Source organism: Sebastes fasciatus, chromosome 9 (assembly GCF_043250625.1).
Source record: "Sebastes fasciatus isolate fSebFas1 chromosome 9, fSebFas1.pri, whole genome shotgun sequence".
NCBI lineage: Eukaryota > Metazoa > Chordata > Actinopteri > Perciformes > Sebastidae > Sebastes > Sebastes fasciatus.
In genome coordinates, this window is record NC_133803.1 from 29,150,563 (window position 1) to 29,172,177 (window position 21,615).

Genomic DNA, 21,615 nt, shown 5'->3' on the forward strand with positions numbered 1-21,615 from the left:
GCATTTTCTTTTCTTTTTTTGTTTGAATAGGACACATCCTGTGGATTTCAGAGGGTGTGGATTTAATCTATTGGCTTCATATTGCAATATATTCCAGAAGTCTGATATGCAAAAAATGTCCCACATTAGGCTAATTAGCCTTGTCATTTTGTCTCCTCTTTTTGTTCTTGTTATTTTTGTTGTTGTTTGTATTTAACTCATCCATAAAGATTGAAAAAAAGAGAAGATATCATCATTCATCATGCATCAATCCTCTCTGGAAAATCACTCTGACATGTTGCTTCAGCTTGTAATGACTTTAAATGTCCACAGAGGGGCAGCAGTTGAACTAAAAAGAGACACAATCCGAGACAGGGGGGGTTGCATGCACAGGAATGGACAGATAGAGAGAGAGACAGAAAGGGAGGGATGGAGGGAGGGGTGTGTTTGTGCAAAAGTCAATGAAAGGGAGAAAATGTGAACGTCCACTCCAGAAACTGGTCTATTTAAAGCCTCCGAGGTTAAATCATTAAAAAATATTGAGTGTGTGCCAAATTAGGCCAAATCACCACTAGCTGTGCCACATCTAACCAGGACACACATTATTATTCAATCTAAATTATAAAAATCTAATCTAAGAAATAATAGTAATCCAGTAATCCACCTTTTTTTTGTACATAGTGTTTATTAATTTCTGACCTATTTATTTACCTATGCTGTTTTTAGCCATGTTCTCATGTCTTGTCATGGCATACTGTATGTTTGTCATACTGTACTGTATCTGTGCTGTTTGTGTCGCTTGTGTGGATGGACTGTGTTTTTATACTCTTGCTGCTGCTGCCTCTTGGCCAGGTCATAATTGTAAATGAGAATTGGTTCTCAATTGATTTTACCTGGTTAAATAAAGGTAAAAAATAATAAATAAATAAAAAATAGAAACCCCTAAAAAAAAAAGAGCCCCAAAGAGCTTGTTGCCTGATCGGATGAAGTGTTGAGGTAAAATCTGAGTGATTAGCCTTCTACCTCCTCCAACAACAGAAGGGGATTAAAGCTGCTTTCAGTGAGTAATTATGATAAAGCAACACGTCAGCAGTATGTATCCACCCAGTTTCCACCAGAGGGATGTGGAGGGAAGTCCTGCAAACTGAGGACCTCATGCACAGACGTGGAGAGAGAGAGACCCAGGAATAGGAGGAAACAGGAATATCTCTCCTCCTGAGTCAGTGCCACGACGCTGCAGCTCCACCAGCACCATCACCACCTCCACCAGCAGGGCTGCCTCTGCTCCATAATAAGCATCCTATGCTATTCTGCTCAAGATGGCGGTGCAGGCAGCGGAAAAGGACGGAATAGTGAGTATTTTTGCAGCTCTGCTGGAAAACTGGGTGTTAACGTGCGTTGCTGTTTATTCTCTTGAGCGTGACGCTGTGTGGATTTAATCTGGAGCGCTGCGTAAAGTCCATTATCCATCCGGGAGGCGCTTTATTCTACCGTGCGCAACGGTACTCCTCTCTCATTATGGGGAGGAAATACGAGATGTTTGTGGTGAAATGTGTCACTTATATAGGCCTTTTCACCTATGGGTGCTCATTCATCAATCACAGTGTTTATTGCATTTGCAGTTTTATTTATGGAGCTAATTATAATATCACATGGAGCACGACAGGATACCATGACAGGTCTGCTGCCACCTCGTCATTGTTGGGCATGCAAGGCCACACTGTGTGTATTTATATAATAATAATAATAATAATAATAATAATAAACAGGCCTCATGCTGGGTTTTACCTGTTTATATTGTCATATTCTACCTGATAGAGGTGATAAATGACAGTTTGCATTTTGTTACTGGTGTTGAAGAACGAGATGTTTGTGGTGAAATGTGTCACCTATAGGCCTCTCTCACCTATGGGTGCTCGTTCATCAATCACAGTGCTTATTGCATTTGCAGTTTTATTTATGGAGCTAATTATAATCTCACATGGTGCACGACAGGATATACTATGACAGGTCTGCTGCTGCCACCTCGTCATTGTTGGGCATGCAAGGCCACACTGTGTGTATTTATCAATAAACAGGCTTCATGCTGGGTGTTTGCAGGTTTATATTGTCATATTCTATCTGATAGAGGTGATAACTGACAGTTTGCATCTTGTGTTTTTGTGTTACTGGTGTTGAAGAACGTGGAAGATGACCACCTGAACAACTCGATGGGGAACCCCGGCCTCATCTCACCTGACAAGGAGGATATCTCTCGTCTGCTGGTATGAAAGACACCTTTTAAAAGTTGTATTGTTGGGGATATGCTCGCTCCAGGCTGTGCGTATATAAATACAATGTGTTTTGCTTAGACGGTGCCATTCTGTGGGCGCATCCGGGGAGGCATGCGGCCAGGGAAGAAGATCATAGTGATGGGCATTGTTGAAATGGAGCCAGACCGGTGAGTATGCATGATGCACACACTCCTTATCTATAGCTTTATTTAGTTTTAGAGATATGCTTTTTGTTCTTATAGGCCAGTCAGACTTGTACAACCACTGCAGTCCAGGACACATTGCGTGGGCAGCCCAGAGAGAGAATGGTGGCTTCTTAAGTATGCAGAGACAGGGCGTTCCCTCAACCAGCAGGGAGGAGGGAAAGAAAGGGGGGAAAATGGGTAAAAAAAGAAAGAAGACCCAGTGAGGCAGATTTGTTTGGGTGTGTCCTCTCACCCTTACATGGAAACTTGTGTCAAACTTGGAAGAAACCTCCCCATGACCTCATGTTCAGAGGCAGCTGACAGAGTTCATCTGTGCTGCTCCAAAAAACAGTTTTCCTTTGTTGCATCTCAGCAAGTTTGTTACTGTAATCGCACAAAGAAGGTTGTGTAGGGTGACCAGATCCCAACAAACCAAATGTGTGACAATGTGGGACAATGTGTGACAATGTGGGACACGTTACCAAGGCTGAGAGGTAGTCTACAATGTTAATATAATCTCTATCTAACTTAAATAATAAACATTTCTGTTCTGCCCCTTATCTTGTAACATCTATGCTTTGCCCGAATGCATCCATAGATCGGCACGTCTCCTTTTGGGCGTTTCTTGTGAGACTCCCATGAACTGTGTCGCTTCATGTTGTATTCCCAGGTGTCCCACTTTATGAGGGATTGCACAGCATTTTTATCACTTGTCCCATGTCCCACATATTGAGACGACATTTTCATTGGCTCTAGTTTTCAAAAGTCAAACCGCTGCAGGACAGATGCTTTTTTTTTTTTTTTTAAATCTGGCTTTTATCCAATGGCTGTGAAGAAAGCAAGGAGGGCTGTCATCGTGTTTGCTGTCAGTCAAACTGCGCACACGTGGGTCAAGTGCAGGTTAACATTTCACCATCTTTGATACGCTATGCCCTACAGGGTAAAATTGCGAGTCACCGCAAAGTCACAAGCTGCAGATTTAGGCGGAATATGATGGAAACTACCACAAAGAAAAGGAAGAGCAGCTACAACAAAGACTGTTTGAACTGCTTAGAAGTATTTATAAGCCAGTGGAAGGAGATTCCCAGAGAGTTTTTTGTGACACTTGCTAGTTATTTTTCAATTTCACACAGAGGGGAATACGACGTGAAGTGACACAGTTCATGTGAGTCTCACAAGAAACGCTCAAAAGGAGACGTGCCGATCTATGGATGGATTCAGGCAAAACATAGAGATGTTACAAGATAAGGGGCAGAATATAAATGTTTATTATTTAAGTTAGATAGACATTATATCAGCCTCGGTAACGTGTCCCACATTGTCCCATACAAACATACTCTTTGTCCCACATTTGGTTTGTTGGGATCTGGTCACCCTACGTATTCCCCCCTGTGTGAAAAAATAACTGGCAAATATCACAAAAACTGTCTGGGAATCTCCTTCCACCAGCTTATAAATACTTCTAAGTAGTTTCACAGTCTTTGTTGTAGCTGCTCTTCCTTTTCTTTGTGGTAGTTTCCATCATAGTCCGCCTAAATCTGCAGAGCTTGTGACTTCTCGGTGACTCAATTTTCCCCGCCGGGCGTAGCGTAGCTGCACTTCAACCACGTGTGCTCAGTTTGACAGCAAACGCAGCCCTGTGATGACGGCCTTCCCTGCTTTCTTCACAGCCATTGGATAAAAGCCAGATTTTCAAAAAGCGTCAGTCCTGCAGCAGTTTGACTTTTGAAAACTAGAGCCGATGAAAATGTGTCTCAATATGTGGGATGTGGGACAAGGGATACAAATGCTGTCCAGTCCCTGGTAAAGTGGGACACCTGGTCACCCTAGTTCAGAGGCAGCTGCTGCTGGCATCACAGTTCATGTGGATGTTCTGAGCTGCTCCAAGACCAGTTTTCCTTTGTTGCATCTCAGCAGGTTTGTTTCTGTAATCGCACAAAGAAGGTTGTGTGTAAACGTCACAGCTGCAGGGGGGCGAGGGAGGGATATAAACCAAAACTAGCAGCAGGGATTATGCATAATTAACACACAATAGGTTTGCTCTAACACAGCAGCAGCAGACTTATGACTTATCCCAGATTAGTTATTGGACTCGTATGCTGCCTGTCTGACTCCTCCCGTCTCCCTTCCTCCCTCAGCTTTGACGTGAGTCTGTCCTGCGGCCGTGACTCGGAGAAGGATGACACCCCGCACGACGTGGCCCTGAAACTCACCGCCCGCTTCACCGACCGCCAGTTCATGCGCAGCGCCCGCATCTCTGGGAAGTGGACAACAGAGGAGGCGTCCACCGCCTACTTTCCCTTCATCCCCGATCAGCCTTTTAGGGTAAAGATCCTTTTCGTATTCACTGATGCTCCCTGTTTGCAAGCAGCTTCAGGTTGTTGTTGAACAGATTGTGGGATGCTCTCTTTAGCTCTGGCATCCTTCTCCTTTCATTCACACCTCTTCTTCTTTATCATGGTTTCAGTTAAGGTTTCTTTTACACCGTGGATGCTATTTCCTTTTGATCTTTATTTCTACAATTTCATTGCTGTGATTTGGTGCTACATACACAACAAGAGTCCATAAAGGCAAGCAGCAGACGACAAGTTGCCAATAAATTCCTAGTGACCATGTTATCAAAACCAGATTTACATTGGATAACACAAGTTAAATGGCAAGTCCACCATTAAAGGGATAGTTTGGGGAGTTTTTGAAGTGGGTTGTATGAGGTACTTATCCATAGTCCATGTATTACCTACAATAGATGACGGTCGGCACGTCCCCAGTTTGGAGAAACAGACAGGAGTTACCTCACCCAACGTATTTAAGACACCTAAATAAAAAAAAATTTTAAATATCGGTTGAGGTGTAAGTTATATTTAGAATATTTCCACAGCTTTACCTCGACGTCAGACAGCCCTGTCCGACGGGGAACTGAAGCCGTTGTATTCATCTATACTCTCGCCAAAGCCGCCAAACTCCATTGGAAAAAAAACCCTGTAATTTTACCTCACAGAACAGAGGAGTTGCCGGTCTACCGCTGCCTCGGTCAGTTAGTTTGTTTGTGTTACTGTGTGACTTTGGTGAATCTGAACTAACCAAACCAAATTACTTTTTTTTTTTCAATGGAGTCTGGTGGCTTTTGGCGAGAGCATAGATAACTGCTTCAGTTCCCCGTCAGAAACATAGACTGTATAGCTGTCTCACAGCAAAGTAAAGCAGTGAAAATATTCTAAATATAGTGTAAACTTAAAATGATATTGATTTTTTTCAGTGGGCCTTTCTTTTAGGTGGCTAAAATATATTTTGCTGCTGCCCCCGTCCACAGCAGTACATTGCTTTGATCCCGTCCTAGTACTTGTGACCAATTTCTTATTTAATTTTCCCACATATACTGTAGCTTGCTGGTTGTTTGTTCTTTTTTTGTTTTTTGGGGTGGAATTTTTCTTTTAAAAAATCCTGTCGTCGGCTTTACATGCAATGTAAAAGAGAGATAATCGCATGTTGCCTTGCAGTAAAGAAGTAAGAGACAAACAGGACATGTTTTCCATCATATCTATCTACTGTCAATACAGGCTGCATCCCGTGCGGTGGTCTGTTTCCTGCAGTAGGGTCAGCATCAGCTGTTTGGATGAGTTGGATGAGTTTGGGGGGGGAGGTTGGGCAGCACATATGCATGATGAGTAATTCTCATAGGACCTGAGGACTTGTCCGCTCTAGTAATTCTGAATATGCACATGAATAATACATGTGGTGTTCGCCTAAAAATATCTGATGTTTCAATCCAAAGTGAGCTAACCAACAGAATTCTGCTTAAACTAAAGCAGTCAAAGGGCTGTCAAAGTTACGTGTTAATGCAAATTTATTTTTTATGCTACTAATTTCTTTAACGCATTAATACAACTTGAGATTTTTTAGGTTGTAGCGGGCTCAGTTTTAAAGCTGGAGCAAAGATTCTGGCATCATATGAAACTAGAAAATTGGTACAAACCATGTCATACTAGCTTGTCGTGAAGGAGTCTAAATAAACACTCCAAACTTGCGCTAAATTTTGGCGAGGAAAAACTGTCATGGCCATTTTCAAAGGGGTCCCTTGACCTCTGACCTCAAGATATGTGAATGTAAATGGGTTCTCTGGGTACCCACGAGTCTCCCCTTTACAGACATGCCCACTTTATGATAATCACATGCAGTTTGGTGCGAGTCATAGTCAAGTCAGCACACTGACACACTGACAGCTGTTGTTGGTACATGGTACATTTTGTACAGATAAAAAATCACGCTTAACTGTGGACAATCATGCGATTAATCGCGATGAAATATTTTAATCGATTGTCAGCCCTGGATAGAATACATTTCTTTTAGAGACACAACAGCGACCATCTTTGTCTTATTTTCAGAGTTGATCCCTGCGTCCGGTTATGTAATGTCAGCTCTCTGATAAAGCGTCATTGTTTGTGGTCGTAGCGTGACCAAGCAGGTCAGCACGGTCACAACTCCGTCAAAGGCTGAAGGCTGGAGATTAAGGCTGTCATGAATTCAGAGGGTTGTGGGACAGATGCACGGTGATGTGCTGTGTGGTTTCAGAGCAGGACGGCTGGTTTTCTGTGACAGAGTTCATCGGAAAACAATCTGCCTCAGGAAGTGAGATCACACCTACTAGTTTGTTTTCTTTGGTATTTACTCCGCAGCGTTTTGTTGGTTTGGTACAAATTAAAACTCACTGCGATTTGAACTTGTTAAACATTTACCAGCAGGATTACCAGATGGCTGGTGAACACCACCGTCTTAATAACCCCCCCAAAACCTTGTGTTCAGTAATTGTTTTCTGTATTTCATTAAAGCTGCAATACTTTTATATTGACAATTAAAAAAAAAAAAATGAAAGGCATTGCTTAACTCTACAGTTCCCCACAGAGAGACGGAGCTTTTTGTCCATAGAGGAGAGCTGTCTTTGCTCTTACTTTAGGTGATCTTGGTGTGTTTTTTCATCAAAACGTATTCATCAAGTGCATAGATTTTTTTTTGAAGCCTGAAAACAGAGCCACGAGGAGGTGCAGGAGTCTAGTTTCCTCTCAGAACACTTGAATTACAATATGCTGAAAGGTTATTATGGAATTTTTGCCCAATGATGCCAAAAACATTCTGCCTACCAAAGCTTTAACAGTATTATTAGACTGCAAATCGGCCACGTTATGATGAATAATGGTAGAGACAGGACTGTACAAAAGCCCCTTTGCTCGCTCCCAGATGATTGGTGCGAACACACGCATGAGACGTATTAATGTGGGATCACTGTCAAACACTTTGTAATGGAGTTAATGAACTGACAATGTACACAGAGTCAGATACAAGTACAGCAGTTTTAATCAGGGAAAACACCGGCTAAATACAGATCGCTTCCTGAACAGATATCACGATAAGCATATGGATTTATTAGCTATAGAATCACATATCTGCTAACATAAAATCCTGTGGTTGGTTCGTTTGTTTTGATCCTACTTGGATCTTCGTCAGGTCAAGGGTCAATAAAAATATTGTGGCATGAAGTAGCGTGCAGGCGTTGCTTTTTCTTTACCGACACTGTTCCGATAGCCACGCACCGACGTGATGTGCGTATAATTAATCAACATTGTTTGTTTGTTTTCACACCACAAACAAACTACACCATAGTCCGCTTGGAGGAGACCCACCTTTTCAGGCGGTCTTGGTTCGGTTGTTTGGTCCGCACCAGGGTTCAATTCATAGCTTTCACACCAGCCCAACTGAACCCTACTAACGGAACAAACAGACCTTTTTAACCGAACCAAACAGGTTATGCATGTAAGCAACCTAAGTGAGCTTTAAAGGTGCTGGAAGGTGGATTGTTTCCGGACTTTGTGCTAAAACTTGAGCCTAAACTCCTGGCTGTAGCTTCATATTTACTGTACAGACTTCTCATCTAACTCTCCGCAGTCATTGCTTCTTTATGGACTGATTTATAAATTGTAAATAACTTTGCTTAATCTCAACTGTTCTCCATTTGTATTTTTCCTTTTCCTCCCTGCAGATTGAGATCCACTGCGAGCACCAGAGGTTCCGGATATTCGTGGACGGACACCAGCTCTTTGACTTTTATCACAAAGTAAAATCGTTCATCTCCATCGACACGGTACAGATACAAGGAGATCTACAGATCACCAAGCTGGGTTAATGTCCCGCTCTTCCCGCTCTGCAAGTCGTGTGTGACGCAAGGACTTGACCACAGATGACCACACACACACACACACACACACACACACACGCCTGTTACGTCATCATCCATAACCCATCATGCAACAGGGCAGCAGCATAACAACTGGGACAAGGCTCCGGCGGTGACAAGTTAGTTCTTCTGCTACGTTTTCATTCACTTCTCTCCATTTCCTTTCTGTTGAACCAGGATCTGATGTGGTGATGCTTTGAGGGCGAATGTGTTTTTTCTCTTTGTAGCCCCGGTTTTGTCAGATCAGGGATCTCACGACTTATTAATAGCACATTCATTTTTTATGTGGAGGGATGCTGAGGTAGAAGCAGGTGTGGAGTGCTTTCAAGGATGAAAAATTACTCAGATGTTACAGAGGCAAAGTCCCGCCCCCTTCCGGTGGACCACCGTGGGACCTTATTTCAGAAAAGATATGAACGGTAGTCAACGGGGAGAGACAAATAATTATTTGATCCCGTTTGAATTTCACCATGAATCACACATATGCCATTTAAAAGATCATTTTGCAAGTCAAGAAAGTCTCAGTTTGAGAGCGGTTTCACACAAAACTAAATGATCATGATGTGTGATTCGTGGCGCAATTCAAAATATTTGTCTCATCGTTGACTACCGTATATATTTTTTCCGGAATAAGGTCACATAGTGGTCCACCGGAAGGGGAGGGACTTTGCCTTTCTATAGAAACCAGTTACTCAGGAACAAATATCTGACTCTGAGCAGCTAATATGAAAGCAAAATGTTTATGGGTGAAAATCATCAAATGTGGTGACTGATTAAATGTTTTAATTCTGCAACTTTTCCAAAAAACCTTTTGGCTAAACTGGAAAATGCATGATCAAATCTGCTGTAAAATTCTGCAGTATTGTTAAGATATTTAATCTGAGCCTTGACTAATTCCCACAAGGGCTGAAACATGATTTTCATATCTGATAAAACTGTTTTAAAAGCAGAAATGTTGCAGGTTGTTTGACGCTTTCAGATTTGATTTCACTCCAGCTGCAGATATCTTCTGAAACTCAAATCTTCTGATCGCACCAGAGCGCAGTATTACACGCTGTTTTCTCTGTGCTGATGTATCTCTGTAACTCCCTCGGCACTCCCCTGCCCTCCCTTGGGCTTATCCCAGTTGTCACGGTAACATGCTGCAGTCTCACCGACCTAAATCCCCCAAAATGAGGATTATATCATGACGAGATGGCGCAGGGGAAGCGTCCCGTACTGTACACGGCGTGTGTTGGTACTTTTTAGCCCTTTCTCCTGTAGATAGAAAAGTCCTGTGTGCTGAACAGGAAGTCGAATTATGTCTGTTTAGTGGACAAGGAGAGAGGAGAAACTGCTTTTAAATGGAAATTGGCTCTTTGCTGTCACACTCGCAGAAGTTGTTTCATGCAAACCTCATCTGAATTGTACACTAAACCAATATGCAAAAAAAAAATCCCCTCTTCAGAGCATATTTAGAAGAAACTGCTGTCAAAGTGTGGAAAACTAAACTCAAACTTCAGTCACAAGCAGCAGGGTCAGATCCTGGTGGTATTTTGAATGTATAATATTCATGTTTCTATAGTAGCATAGGAGATATAGTGATGCACAAAATGATTACTTACTGTCACAGTTTTTTGGTGGTATGGCTGGTGCTGTTATAGTCCACTTTCAGTCCTACAGTATGTGTTTTTAAGTGTTTCCTGAATCATTCCACTGAGACAAGATAGACGTTATAAAAGAGGTGCATCCTTGTTTAATGCAGTCAGCAGGTTTTTTTACTGGTCAAACAAACACAGAAATGTCTTTTCCTTCACTGAGGCAGACAGGAAGTAAAGGATAATGCACAGTTAGCGGGTCATTGTGAAATAAACCCCAACCTGAAGGGGTTTATTTCACAACAATGACCCGCTAGCTGTACATTATCCCGCTTATTACACGGCTACTTACTTAAGAAATCAATAATTTGACACAAAAACGGTCCTCCAGAATCCAACATCAGAGCAACGGTCTGTTATAAAGAAATAACAGACCGTAGAACGCCGTGATTGACCAATCAGAATCGAGTATATAACAAAGCCGTGTAATAAGTTATAATAACTACACAGTATTAGAAGTGTTATGTCTTAAGGTGCTCTGTTTACACCTCCTACAGTATCACACGTACAGTGGAACTAGGTAAGAATTTAACTGCACAGATCTCCGGGTACCACTTTCTAATAAAGGGTTTATACGATGTAACTTATGGCTTTATTTATGAATAATAAATCATTTACTAATGCTTTTATAGATCAGTTATAAGCCAGTGATAAGCATAGCTTTTGAGTTGCCAGGTTTTGAAAATTCCCTTTTGCATTTCTTTTATATTTGGTAATAGAGTGCTCCAGGGATGACGTATTTTAATAATGGTTTATTATTATTAATTATTATTAAATATAAGATCCATAAAACATTAGTTAAATATTTATTAAGTATTAATAAAGTCATTATTTACAACTTATAAACCCCTAAAGGTTGACTTATGAGAAAGTTGAAGAAGCTTTGATCATCTTTGGAGACAGATGTTTTTACTTCATATCAAACAGAGAATTGACTTTATGCTCTTAATGCTGCGTCACGGTGCGTATCCACTGTTTGAGCAGCTCGACACAGTGAAGGAGTAGAAGACAGTTTCACAAGGCTGCTGCACAATAGTACCGTTAAGATTTAGGCATTTTTACACTTTGATGCTTTGCTGCTGTGAATTTGGAATAAGCCATGAGACATCTGTGCAGAACAGCTGCACCGACTTCACTGCAGGGCACTCGGTAATTGATGCGTACCTCTGCTCACATTAATGAGGCTTCCTGTTAGATTTCCTGAGCAAACTTTGAGGAAATCTTGTTACTGTCCCTGCACAGTGGGCTGCAGCTGTGTTTCCTTACACACATACATGCACTAGTATTTATTGGCTCCTCTCACGTAGCAATAAGGTCACTGCTCGTCGGCCGACTGCTCTGGAGCACAACTTGTTTTCTCCTGGTTGGTCAGACGAGGTCTTCCTCGGCTCCTCGTTTTCGCTTTGCCGAGCGCCGGTCTATTTTGGGACATAAACAGGAAACGAGTACAGTTTGGAATGAGAGGGCAGCTAGAAGTGAAGTGTTTGAGAGGATGTGAGCGAGTGCGATGCATCGTTACTCCTCCAGTATTACAACAGAACAAATGTGTACAAATAACATGTAACTGTGTTTTTTTGGATACTGTTTTTGTGTTCTTTCTATTAACTGGTGACCACCTATTTGTAACGTTTCCTGTAATAATGTTAATATACACCATAATGTAAAGAATATGACCATAACTCAGCAGTGTGTTTCATGGAAACAAGATGTGTTAAAGTTTTTTTGGCTCCTCAGCGAATAATTATGGGGGAGGGAGATGAATTTAAGGGCTCTAACCAGGGAGTATGTGTGTGTGTGAGTGTGTGTGTGTGTTTTTCTCAACATTAGCAGACTGTTGTGGGTTTTCCAGCTGTGTTTTAGCTTTTTCTGCACAGCTGGGTGTGGTGCAGCTACATGATGATGGTACTAGAGCGGACTTATGTGGTACTGTTGCACTTGAAAGGGGACATATCACGCTCATTTTCAGGTTCATACTAGAACATGTTTACATTAGAGCTGTCAATCGATTTAAAATAGTTAATCGCAAATTAATCGCACATTTTTTATCTGTTCAGAATGTACCTTAAAGAGAGATTTGTCAAGTATTTAATACTCTCATCAACATAGGAGTGGGAAAATATGCTTTCTTTATGCAAATGTATGTCTATATTTATTATTGGAAATCAATTAAAAACACAAAACAATGACACAAATTGTCCAGAAACCATCACAGGTGCATTTAGCATAAATAATAAGCTAAAATTATAACATGGCAAACTGCAGCCCAACAGGCAACAACAGCTGTCAGTGTGTCAGTGTGCTGACTTGACTATGACTTGCACAAGTTTTGAGCGTTATTTTCCCTCCTTACTGATAAGCTAGTATGACATGATTGGTATCAATGGATTCTTCAGGTTTTCTAGTTTCATATGATACCAGTATCTTCACTCTAGCTTTAGAACTGAGCCTGCTAAATAACCTAAGAAAGATCGATTGCGTTAAAGAAATTTAACGTGTTATTATGGCGTTGACTTTGACAGTCCTAGTGTGCACAAGCTCTGAAAAAGTGAGTTTCCCATGATATGTTCCCTTTAAAAAAAAGGGTGTTAGTGTCCACTTAAGGGACTCATATCTGCTTGGTATTCCAGTAAAAAAAAAAAAAATGTTGGTACACGTGCTTAGAAACCTCAACATATATTGTGTTTCTTCCTGAAATATTAAATCCAACAGGTCCTGATCTCCTAATGATCCCATGTCTTTTTGAAGATCAAATGATTCTAATTTTAATTGTTCAACCCTTTAAAAAACGAAAACTGAATGTTATTCTCCTCCTGATTGTAATCTGATGGTAAACACCCATACTGCTCATATATAATATATGAAATAGACCGAGGGCGTCTGATATAAAACACTTTATTTGACCCAGGTCTGTATGTTACCCTGCTTTTGGACTTTGGATGTACATATTTATGAACAAGGCCTCTCGGGCTTTGTTTTTTACATGAGGGATACCGAGCTGAGTTACAAGCAGAAAGCATTTAGTTGTGCATGTAAGCTAGTACCTGGCATTATTTATACATGAACGATTGAGGTATTATATTGCCAGTTTTCGTTCCAGTCAAGCATGCTCTTTAATTTTTTTTTCTTCCATCTGCTGTATCAGGCGTGTTGATTTACCTTTGACCTGTTTACCTTTTTATAGCCTAGTATTTAAGACGATTTTTACCAAATTACAACATCCTGACACTAAAGTATAAATCAAGCTTTTTTTTTTACCCCCCCAGGACTTTTAATAAGTAGAGCAACACAATGACTTTCTAAAAAGTGAGAACGGCTACATGATGATGTCCATTTATGAAGTGTCCTCTGAGTAGAAGTAGGCAGATCTGTTGCTGATGTGTTGTGTGGTTGTACAATCATGTTATCATTTCTGTTTTTTACAGTGTAACCAGCAGGGTTGTGTGTGGTAACGTCATACCTACTGTATTGGTAACGTACTATATTTTTTGCTGTTTATATGAAGGTGTCTTGAAAGTTTTTTATAATACTGAGGTCAAATATTACATATTGTACTTTCATCTGTGACACAAGGTAATGTGTGAAACAAGTATTGGATCAAAGATTATTTTTCTTTTAACTGTAAAACGAGGTTAAACGTCATTTTGACACCCGAGTTTGAGGCTGTTGGCTGACTTTGATCTGCTGGAAGTCTTTCATGTCACCAGGCATCATGTCGGCTGTTTGATCTGCTGTTTTCCAGCTGTGTTCAACACACAAAAAGCAGCTCCAGAAAAAAAAAAACAGGAGCACTTACTTGTATTTGACATGATGCAAACTCCCGAAATATCCTGATGTTGTGTCTCATTGATGATGTGCACTGGACCAGTGTTTAGATGAAGACCGTACACTGCCGTTGTGTTAGACCTCTCCAAATGTTGTTTTTTTCTCTCTCCTCATGCTTTTGTAAAAACAGCTACTTTGCAAACCAATAAACTTCTCATCTTGGAAATGCTTTTGTGCTCAGTGTCTTTGTCTGAATATTCACCCAGACAACTAATAAAACAGGTAGCTACATCCCTGTTAAACTAGAAATGTGTTTTAATCTGAGAATTAACTAAATAAATGCAACACTAATGGATCAGAAAAGTGGGTGGCTGTTCCCATCATATTTTAAATATTTATATATTTAGAGTTGGTATAAATTAATGATTCTTGTAACTTTAAGCATTTTACTACAAGGACTATTCCTAATCAAAGTATAATGTGTAATGTAATCAGGTATTCAGGCTTATATTCTGAATACTTGTAGTTACTTTCTGATAACTTTGTTTTGTCTGAGGTGCACAAAGAAAAACTGAAAAATTACAAACCCCACGAGAGCGACTGTATTTTATCATTTTTGTCAGACACAGAAATGTGTTTTTATTGATTCGTATCACAATTACTAATATTTTCTTTTAGGAAGTGGATTCAATTATTTTGTATTTGCTTATAAAGTCTCTGGGCTGTGTGTGTGTACAGCAAAGTGAATTATCTTTTTCTCCTAAAGTGTCCATTTAATATTTGACCTATAGAGGGCAGTGATACACCAGCATTGATGCATTTAAACTACTGCAAATAACAAAATGAGACAATGAGAGTAACAGAATTAGTAAAAGTGTAGAAGAAGTATAGAATATTTTGCATGTTTTTTTTCCTCAATACTTTATTTAGAAAGTTCAATAGTAGTTACATAAAGTACATGTTTACAAGATGTTTCATTACAAAAAAAGGTAAATATATTTCACAGTATAAAAATAATTTAAAAATAAAATAAACATGTAAGGAAAGAAAAAATAATAAATTTGAATAATCTAATAGTTTTTTGTCAATTTAGAATTTTTGAGTTTTAAGTTTTCAATCATAGTAAAATATGTTTTAAAATCAGTGTCTTTAAAAGTATAAAAGGAGGGTATTCTTTTAAGCCATATTATGTTATGGATATAGTATTAATAACTAAGATATTAATCAAATGAATTATGTAAATATCATCTGTCAAAAAACAAAGTGAGTAATATCTGAATCTTTGTTAGAAAAAACAATCGGGGTCTGTTAAATAATTTGAGTAAATTTGAATAATCAAATTTTTCTTCTAGTTTTTTGCCAATTTAGAATTTTTTAGTTTTAAGTTTTCAATCATAGTAAAATATGTTTTAAAATCAGTGTCTTTAAAAGTATAAAAGGAGGGTATTATTTGGATATAATATTTTGCTAAGATAATAATCAAATTAATTATGTAAATGTCATCTGCCAAAAAAACAAAGTAAGTAATATCTCAGTCTTTGTTAGTATGATATATTTTTCACAATGTTTTGAGAAGTTCTTCCCTAAATCAAACTAAAAAGAAGCAAACAATCTACAAACAATCTACATATTTCAGCAATCCATCTCCATTAACTGTTTCTTCCGAGGAGCCCTGAACGCAACACAGACGTATATCTCTCTCTCACATCCGGGTCCTCAGACAGCAGCGTTGTGTTCATGGTCGCCTCAGAGCCGTCAGCACCTGTCTGTCTCCTCTCCACACCTCCAGCATGTCGGAGACGATCCGGCTGTTCGTCGCGGAGCGGCTCTCGGTTGCGGTCGACGAGATTCTGGGTCTGGTGGAGAAAACCTTCTCAGATTACCGGGAAGAGATCCTCCGGTCCAAGAGAGAGATCATTCAGCTGCGCACAGAGCTGGAGGAGAGGAGAGAAGAAGAGAGGAGAGAAGAAGAGAGGAGCATCACTGCTGCTGCTGCTGCTGCTGCAGGTCTGCAGGTTTCACTCTCTGTAGGGACCAAAGCTGTTGCTAGGGCAACAGCTTTGGTCCAAGTTCGCTTCCGGTCAGCTATTGCATTGATAAACATGGCAACAGGAAATACAAAAGGGCCCATTTATAATGTTTATGTTGCAAAGTTTGTAAAAGTCTTTTCCGGTGTTGTGTTTTCTTCCTGTTAAGATGAGTGGAACTGATAATTATGGAAAGTAACAAAGTAGATTTACTCAAGGTCTTTACTTAAGTACAACTCCGAGATACGTTACTTTAGTTTCTTTTTATAATTATTCATTTATCCAGTATATATTCAAATGGTTTTTGAGCTTGTGTTATATATATATATATATGGAGAGAGAGAGGGGGAGATAGATAGAGTATATATATATATATATATATATATATATATATATATATATAGATAGATAGATAGATAGATAGATAGATAGATAGATAGATAGATGGATAGTAACTTTATTGATCCCGAGAGAAATTCAAGTTTCCAGCATCACAGTTCCATAGTGCAAAACATGTTAGTAAAAAGGCAGTAAAAAGGTTAGTAGTGCAAAGTACAAAGTACAAACAAATATACCAGATATAAAAATACAAGGAGATGAAGAGGAGATAAGAGAGGAGCATCACTGCTGCTGCTGCTGCTGCTGCTGCTGCGGTCTGCAGGTTTCACTCTCTGTAGGGGCCAATTTGTTGCTAGGGCAACAGCTTTGGTCCAAGTTCACTTCCGGTCAGCTATTGCATTGGTAAACATTGCAACAGGAAATACAAAGGGACCCATTCATAATGTTTATGTTGCAAAATTTGTAAAAGTCTTTTCCGGTGTTGTGTTGAAGTCTGTTTCCTTCCTGTTAAGATGAGCGGAAATGATAACGATGTACATTTACTCTTTACTTAAGTACAACTCAGAGATACTTTACTTGAGTATCTTTTCATAATTATTTATTTATCCAGTATATATTCAAATGGTTTTTGAGCTTGTGTTATATATATATATATATGGAGAGAGAGAGGGGGAGATAGATAGAGTATATATATATATATATATATATATATATATAGATAAATAGATAGATAGATAGATAGATGGATAGATAGATAGATAGATAGATAGATAGATAGATAGATAGATAGATAGATAGATAGATAGATAGATAGATAGATAGATAGATAGATGGATAGATAGATGGATAGTAACTTTATTGATCCCGAGAGAAATTCAAGTTTCCAGCATCACAGTTCCATAGTGCAAAACATGTTAGTAAAAAGGCAGTAAAAAGGTTAGTAGTGCAAAGTACAAAGTACAAACAAATATACCAGATATAAAAATACAAGGAGATGAAGAGGAGATAAGAGAGGAGCATCACTGCTGCTGCTGCTGCTGCTGCTGCTGCTGCTGCTGCGGTCTGCAGGTTTCACTCTCTGTAGGGGCCAATTTGTTGCTAGGGCAACAGCTTTGGTCCAAGTTCACTTCCGGTCAGCTATTGCATTGGTAAACATTGCAACAGGAAATACAAAGGGACCCATTCATAATGTTTATGTTGCAAAATTTGTAAAAGTCTTTTCCGGTGTTGTGTTGAAGTCTGTTTCCTTCCTGTTAAGATGAGCGGAAATGATAACGATGTACATTTACTCTTTACTTAAGTACAACTCAGAGATACTTTACTTGAGTATCTTTTCATAATTATTTATTTATCCAGTATATATTCAAATGTTTTTTGAGCTTGTGTGTATATATATATATATATATATCAATTCCCCTGGTGTGTGAGTGAATGATATAAGCATGATTTCATATACTGTACAGGTAGACTATTTTTGGCAACTACCTACAGCGGTGGAAGAAACACTCAGATTACTCTCTTACAAGTAAAACTCGTGTTACAAGTAAAAGTCAACATTCAAAATTTGACTTAAGTAAAAGTGCAAAAGTATTGAAGTATATCAAAATATACTTCAATACATCAGCACACAGTAGCAGAGGTTCTGCTTTCAAACGTTTGCTTTAAAAAGTACACAAGTATTATCAGCACAATATACTTAATTTATATATAGAGTATATGCACACCTGGTAGAGAGGTGCGTAGGAAAATGAAATCATGCAAAAGAAAAGGTTGAATTCCTGCATCCTGTCAGCACCAAGTTCATTAGAGATACAACGTTTGACAATATGAAAGAAAAAATATATATTTATAGGACATCAGATATCGATTTTGTATTGGTGACAATGACGCTAAACTACTTAATTCAATTCTATGTTTATGTACCAGCCTATATACAATATAGATTGGAATTTTAATTCCTGTTTAATTTTTGACCAGTTTGTTGCTGCATTAAAAAGGTTTAATTGTAATTTTGAAGATTTTTTTCCAAGTTGCTGGTGCACAATTTATTATTTTAATAATAAATAACAATTCAATGCATTTATATTCATGTATTTATTTGTCATATTTTGTTCTACAAAAAATTATGATTTTCCCAATAAGAACAGAAGAATGGCTGACAGGAATGAGACTCTCTATTCCAGAGCTTGGAGTAAATCGCACAATCTGAGTGAGTAAAATGTTGTTTTGTGTTTAACAGATGGCCCTGAAGTGTCAGAAGGGATGTTTTCCCCTCAGCAGGAGTGGAGTCCCAAAATGGAGCTGCCGCAGCAGAGCCAAGATCAATTATTCCAGCAGATCAAAGAGGAAAAAATGGAGCTCACAGCGATGCTGGAGGCCGCTCCCTCCAACTGTGTGAAACAACTTTATAGTGAAACAGAAGCAACTGCCAACCAGGCCTATTCATCAGACTGCTCTGCTGCTGTCAGTAAGGAAGAAGAAGAAGAGTGGAAACTAGACATGTCTCCAGCTCATAACAGCCATGAGGCCTCCTGTCTGGCTGTTTCACCAGTGTACCTTATTACACAGGAACTGGCAAGTGGCAGTATCTGCAACGTATGCGGAAACATGTTTGAGACCCAAGAGAGTTTATCAGATCATTTACAATCTCACACTGAGGTAAAGGTCTGTCACATCTGCTGCGCTTGCTTCATAAAGGACGTCGACCTCATAAGACACGTGATTGAGAGCCACGCCGGAGAGAAGCCTTTCAAGTGCAACGAATGCGGCAAGACGTTCCTGCGTAGAGACTACCTGGTGGTGCACGTGCGGATCCACACCGGAGAGAAACCTTACAAGTGTCCCTTCTGTGGCAAATCGTTCACCCAGAGCGCCTACCTGTGTGTTCACAAGAGAATCCACACAGGAGAGAAACCGTATTGTTGCATCGTCTGCGGGAAACGTTTCAGCAGCAGCACAGCAGCAAGTCAGTGTCTGAGATATCATAGAGCTCACGCAGCAAAGAGCGCAAGAGAAAAACTTTAGTCTTTAGGCCTGAGAGACATTTTTACACATATGCTGGTAGACATGCCAGCAACAATCGGATGATGAAGAATGGCAAGATCTCAAATATGTTTAAAGACCAGCATCCAACAGCCAATTCACCAAAGCTTTATTAATACTAATCTATCGATTAATCCGCTGGTTCCCAACCTAGGGGTTCCTAAAGCTTCACAGGTGGACGCGAGGCCTTCTTGATTTTAATGGGTGTATTGGTGCCTTCAAATGGGGTCGTGTTTACCGTGTACATTAGAAGAGTATTCACTTTCTTATGGTATTCACGACCTCGTAAGTGGAAAGTTTCTGACTTCACGAGTTGTGACGTGTTTGTTGTCGTTGGTGACCATGGAAGTTAATTTTTCGGTACATAATAAGTTAATATATTGTAATTTTAGTTGTATATTGTAATTTTTTTATAAATTTATAAGATGTTTTTAGGAAAATGTTGATATTCATTATGTCTTTACATTGCTAAATTGTTAGCCTCTGTGGCTTCTAGACGCCGACAGTAACGTTGATATTGCCGTTGCTTAGCAGCGGTGTTCCCACGACTTAACCACTTGAACGCCAAGCATATTGTGAACACGACTTCCCATGTTGTAAACACAAGCTCACGAGTTTCAATTGAAGGCAGCATAAGACAACTTTTTAAAAGATATATAGTGAAGAAAACTAAATGAAATTTGTTATTTTTTAAAGTTTGGATGATTTATGTGTATTTATAAATTTTGAATATACATGTTTTGCATATCATTTATTGTGTATTTGATTAATTTATAAATGTATTTTAAAAAATCCACAACACGGAAAGCGAGACCAAATGCCAGCCCAAGAGAGAAAAAAAACCCAATAACTAACTAGTACTAATACTTAAAAAAATTCCATTCTCATAAAATATGTGTATATAAGTTCTCACTGGTGAAAAGTAACTGACTATGTTTATTCAAGTACGGTACTTAAGTAAAATTTTGACGTACTTCTACTTTACTTGAGTATTTCCATTTTTTGTTACTTTACACTTGTACTCCACTACAATTCAGAGGCAAATATTGTGCGTTTTACTCCACTAAATTAAATTAGAAGTACTTACTAATTACTTTTCAGATACATTTTTTAATCCAAAACACATGAACTTGTATAGTTAGAGATTAAACTACCCAAAAGTATGTTAGTTCAAACTCGCTTCACTTCCATCCATCTACAACAATAAAATGATACTCACATATTAACGTGTCAGTAATAATAATCCAATATTATAAATTATAAGATAATACAGCGCTCTGAAAGTGACAAATGTGCATAATGAGTACTTTTACTTTTGATACTTTAAGTACATTGTGCTGACAAAGCACTGAGGAGGAGTTTGAAAGCAGAACCACTGCTACTGTGTGCTGATACTTTAGGTATTGAAGTATATTGTGATGCTAATACTTTTGCACTTTTACTTAGGTCAAATCAAATTTTGAATGCTGATTTTTACTTGTAACAGAGTATTTCTACACTGTAGTATTACTACTTACTTAAACCTGAGTGTTTCTTCCACCGCTGTAGGTAATTACCAAAAATAGTCTACCTGTAGAGTATATGAAATAATGCTTATATCATAAACCACCATTACACCAGGGTAATTTTGGCTAACTAAATAAATTATAGAATAATTGATGAAATAATATATATTATTAATATATATATATATATATATATATATATATATATATATATATAAAACACAACAATATAATACAGCTGGATAATAACACCAGATCCTGCAGATTTGAAGACCTGAAAGTACCCTTTTTGATACCGAAACTGCTAAAAAGCAGAGCACCGGGTAAGTGAAACACTATTTAACATGTTTTGCTAGTGACATGTAGACAGAAACAGATGGCACAATATTGTTACAAATCACTTTCATCCCACACATAAAAATAGAAACAGTTAGAGTATTCTTCACGATACAAGCATAAGTAAGGCTTTAGAGTGTAAGAAATTCTTAATTTACATATATACATACATATACATATATACATATATATATATATATATATGTATATATGTAATCTTTATATTTATCAATCTATTTATTTATATTTATCTTTATAAAATAAAGGTAAGACAAGTCAATGTTGTTTTGTATGGTAGCAGAAA

The 21,615-nt window shown here is 38.7% G+C and overlaps 2 protein-coding genes and 1 long non-coding RNA gene across 5 annotated transcripts in view; 2 read left to right on the top strand and 1 right to left on the bottom strand.

Annotated features, from left to right (window-relative positions):
• Window positions 1-21,615, bottom strand: part of LOC141774452 (uncharacterized) — a 393,135-nt gene that overhangs the window by 193,617 nt on the left and 177,903 nt on the right. The gene's annotated exons all lie outside the window — the stretch shown is intronic.
• Window positions 1,060-12,327, top strand: lgalslb (lectin, galactoside-binding-like b). Of its 3 annotated transcripts, none has more exons than XM_074647128.1 (5): window positions 1,060-1,331; window positions 2,160-2,243; window positions 2,331-2,419; window positions 4,576-4,762; window positions 8,469-12,327. In XM_074647128.1, the coding sequence occupies exons 1-5, from the start codon at window positions 1,299-1,301 to the stop codon at window positions 8,610-8,612; spliced, it is 537 nt and encodes a 178-aa protein (XP_074503229.1). In that variant the 5' UTR covers window positions 1,060-1,298; the 3' UTR covers window positions 8,613-12,327. The 3 variants fall into 3 exon arrangements, with proteins under 3 accessions (XP_074503229.1, XP_074503228.1, XP_074503226.1); XM_074647127.1 differs by having other exon boundaries at window positions 1,066-1,331; window positions 2,151-2,243; XM_074647125.1 differs by lacking the exon at window positions 1,060-1,331 and adding an exon at window positions 1,839-2,039.
• Window positions 15,736-20,988, top strand: LOC141774438 (uncharacterized). Its single transcript, XM_074647103.1, has 2 exons — window positions 15,736-16,069; window positions 18,668-20,988. The coding sequence occupies exons 1-2, from the start codon at window positions 15,853-15,855 to the stop codon at window positions 19,450-19,452; spliced, it is 1,002 nt and encodes a 333-aa protein (XP_074503204.1). The 5' UTR covers window positions 15,736-15,852; the 3' UTR covers window positions 19,453-20,988.

What these genes read in the sequence shown, in the direction of transcription:
- lgalslb (XM_074647125.1), top strand. Translation starts at nt 1,983, where the DNA reads ATGACAGGTCTGCTGCTGCCACCTCGTCATTGTTGGGCATGCAAGGCC. An exon ending in GTTGAAATGGAGCCAGACCG is followed by an intron (nt 2,420 to 4,575) that starts GTGAGTATGCAT and finishes TTCCTCCCTCAG; the next exon opens with CTTTGACGTGAGTCTGTCCT. An exon ending in TCCCCGATCAGCCTTTTAGG is followed by an intron (nt 4,763 to 8,468) that starts GTAAAGATCCTT and finishes TCCTCCCTGCAG; the next exon opens with ATTGAGATCCACTGCGAGCA.
- LOC141774438 (XM_074647103.1), top strand. Translation starts at nt 15,853, where the DNA reads ATGTCGGAGACGATCCGGCTGTTCGTCGCGGAGCGGCTCTCGGTTGCG. An exon ending in TGCTGCTGCTGCTGCTGCAG is followed by an intron (nt 16,070 to 18,667) that starts GTCTGCAGGTTT and finishes TGTGTTTAACAG; the next exon opens with ATGGCCCTGAAGTGTCAGAA.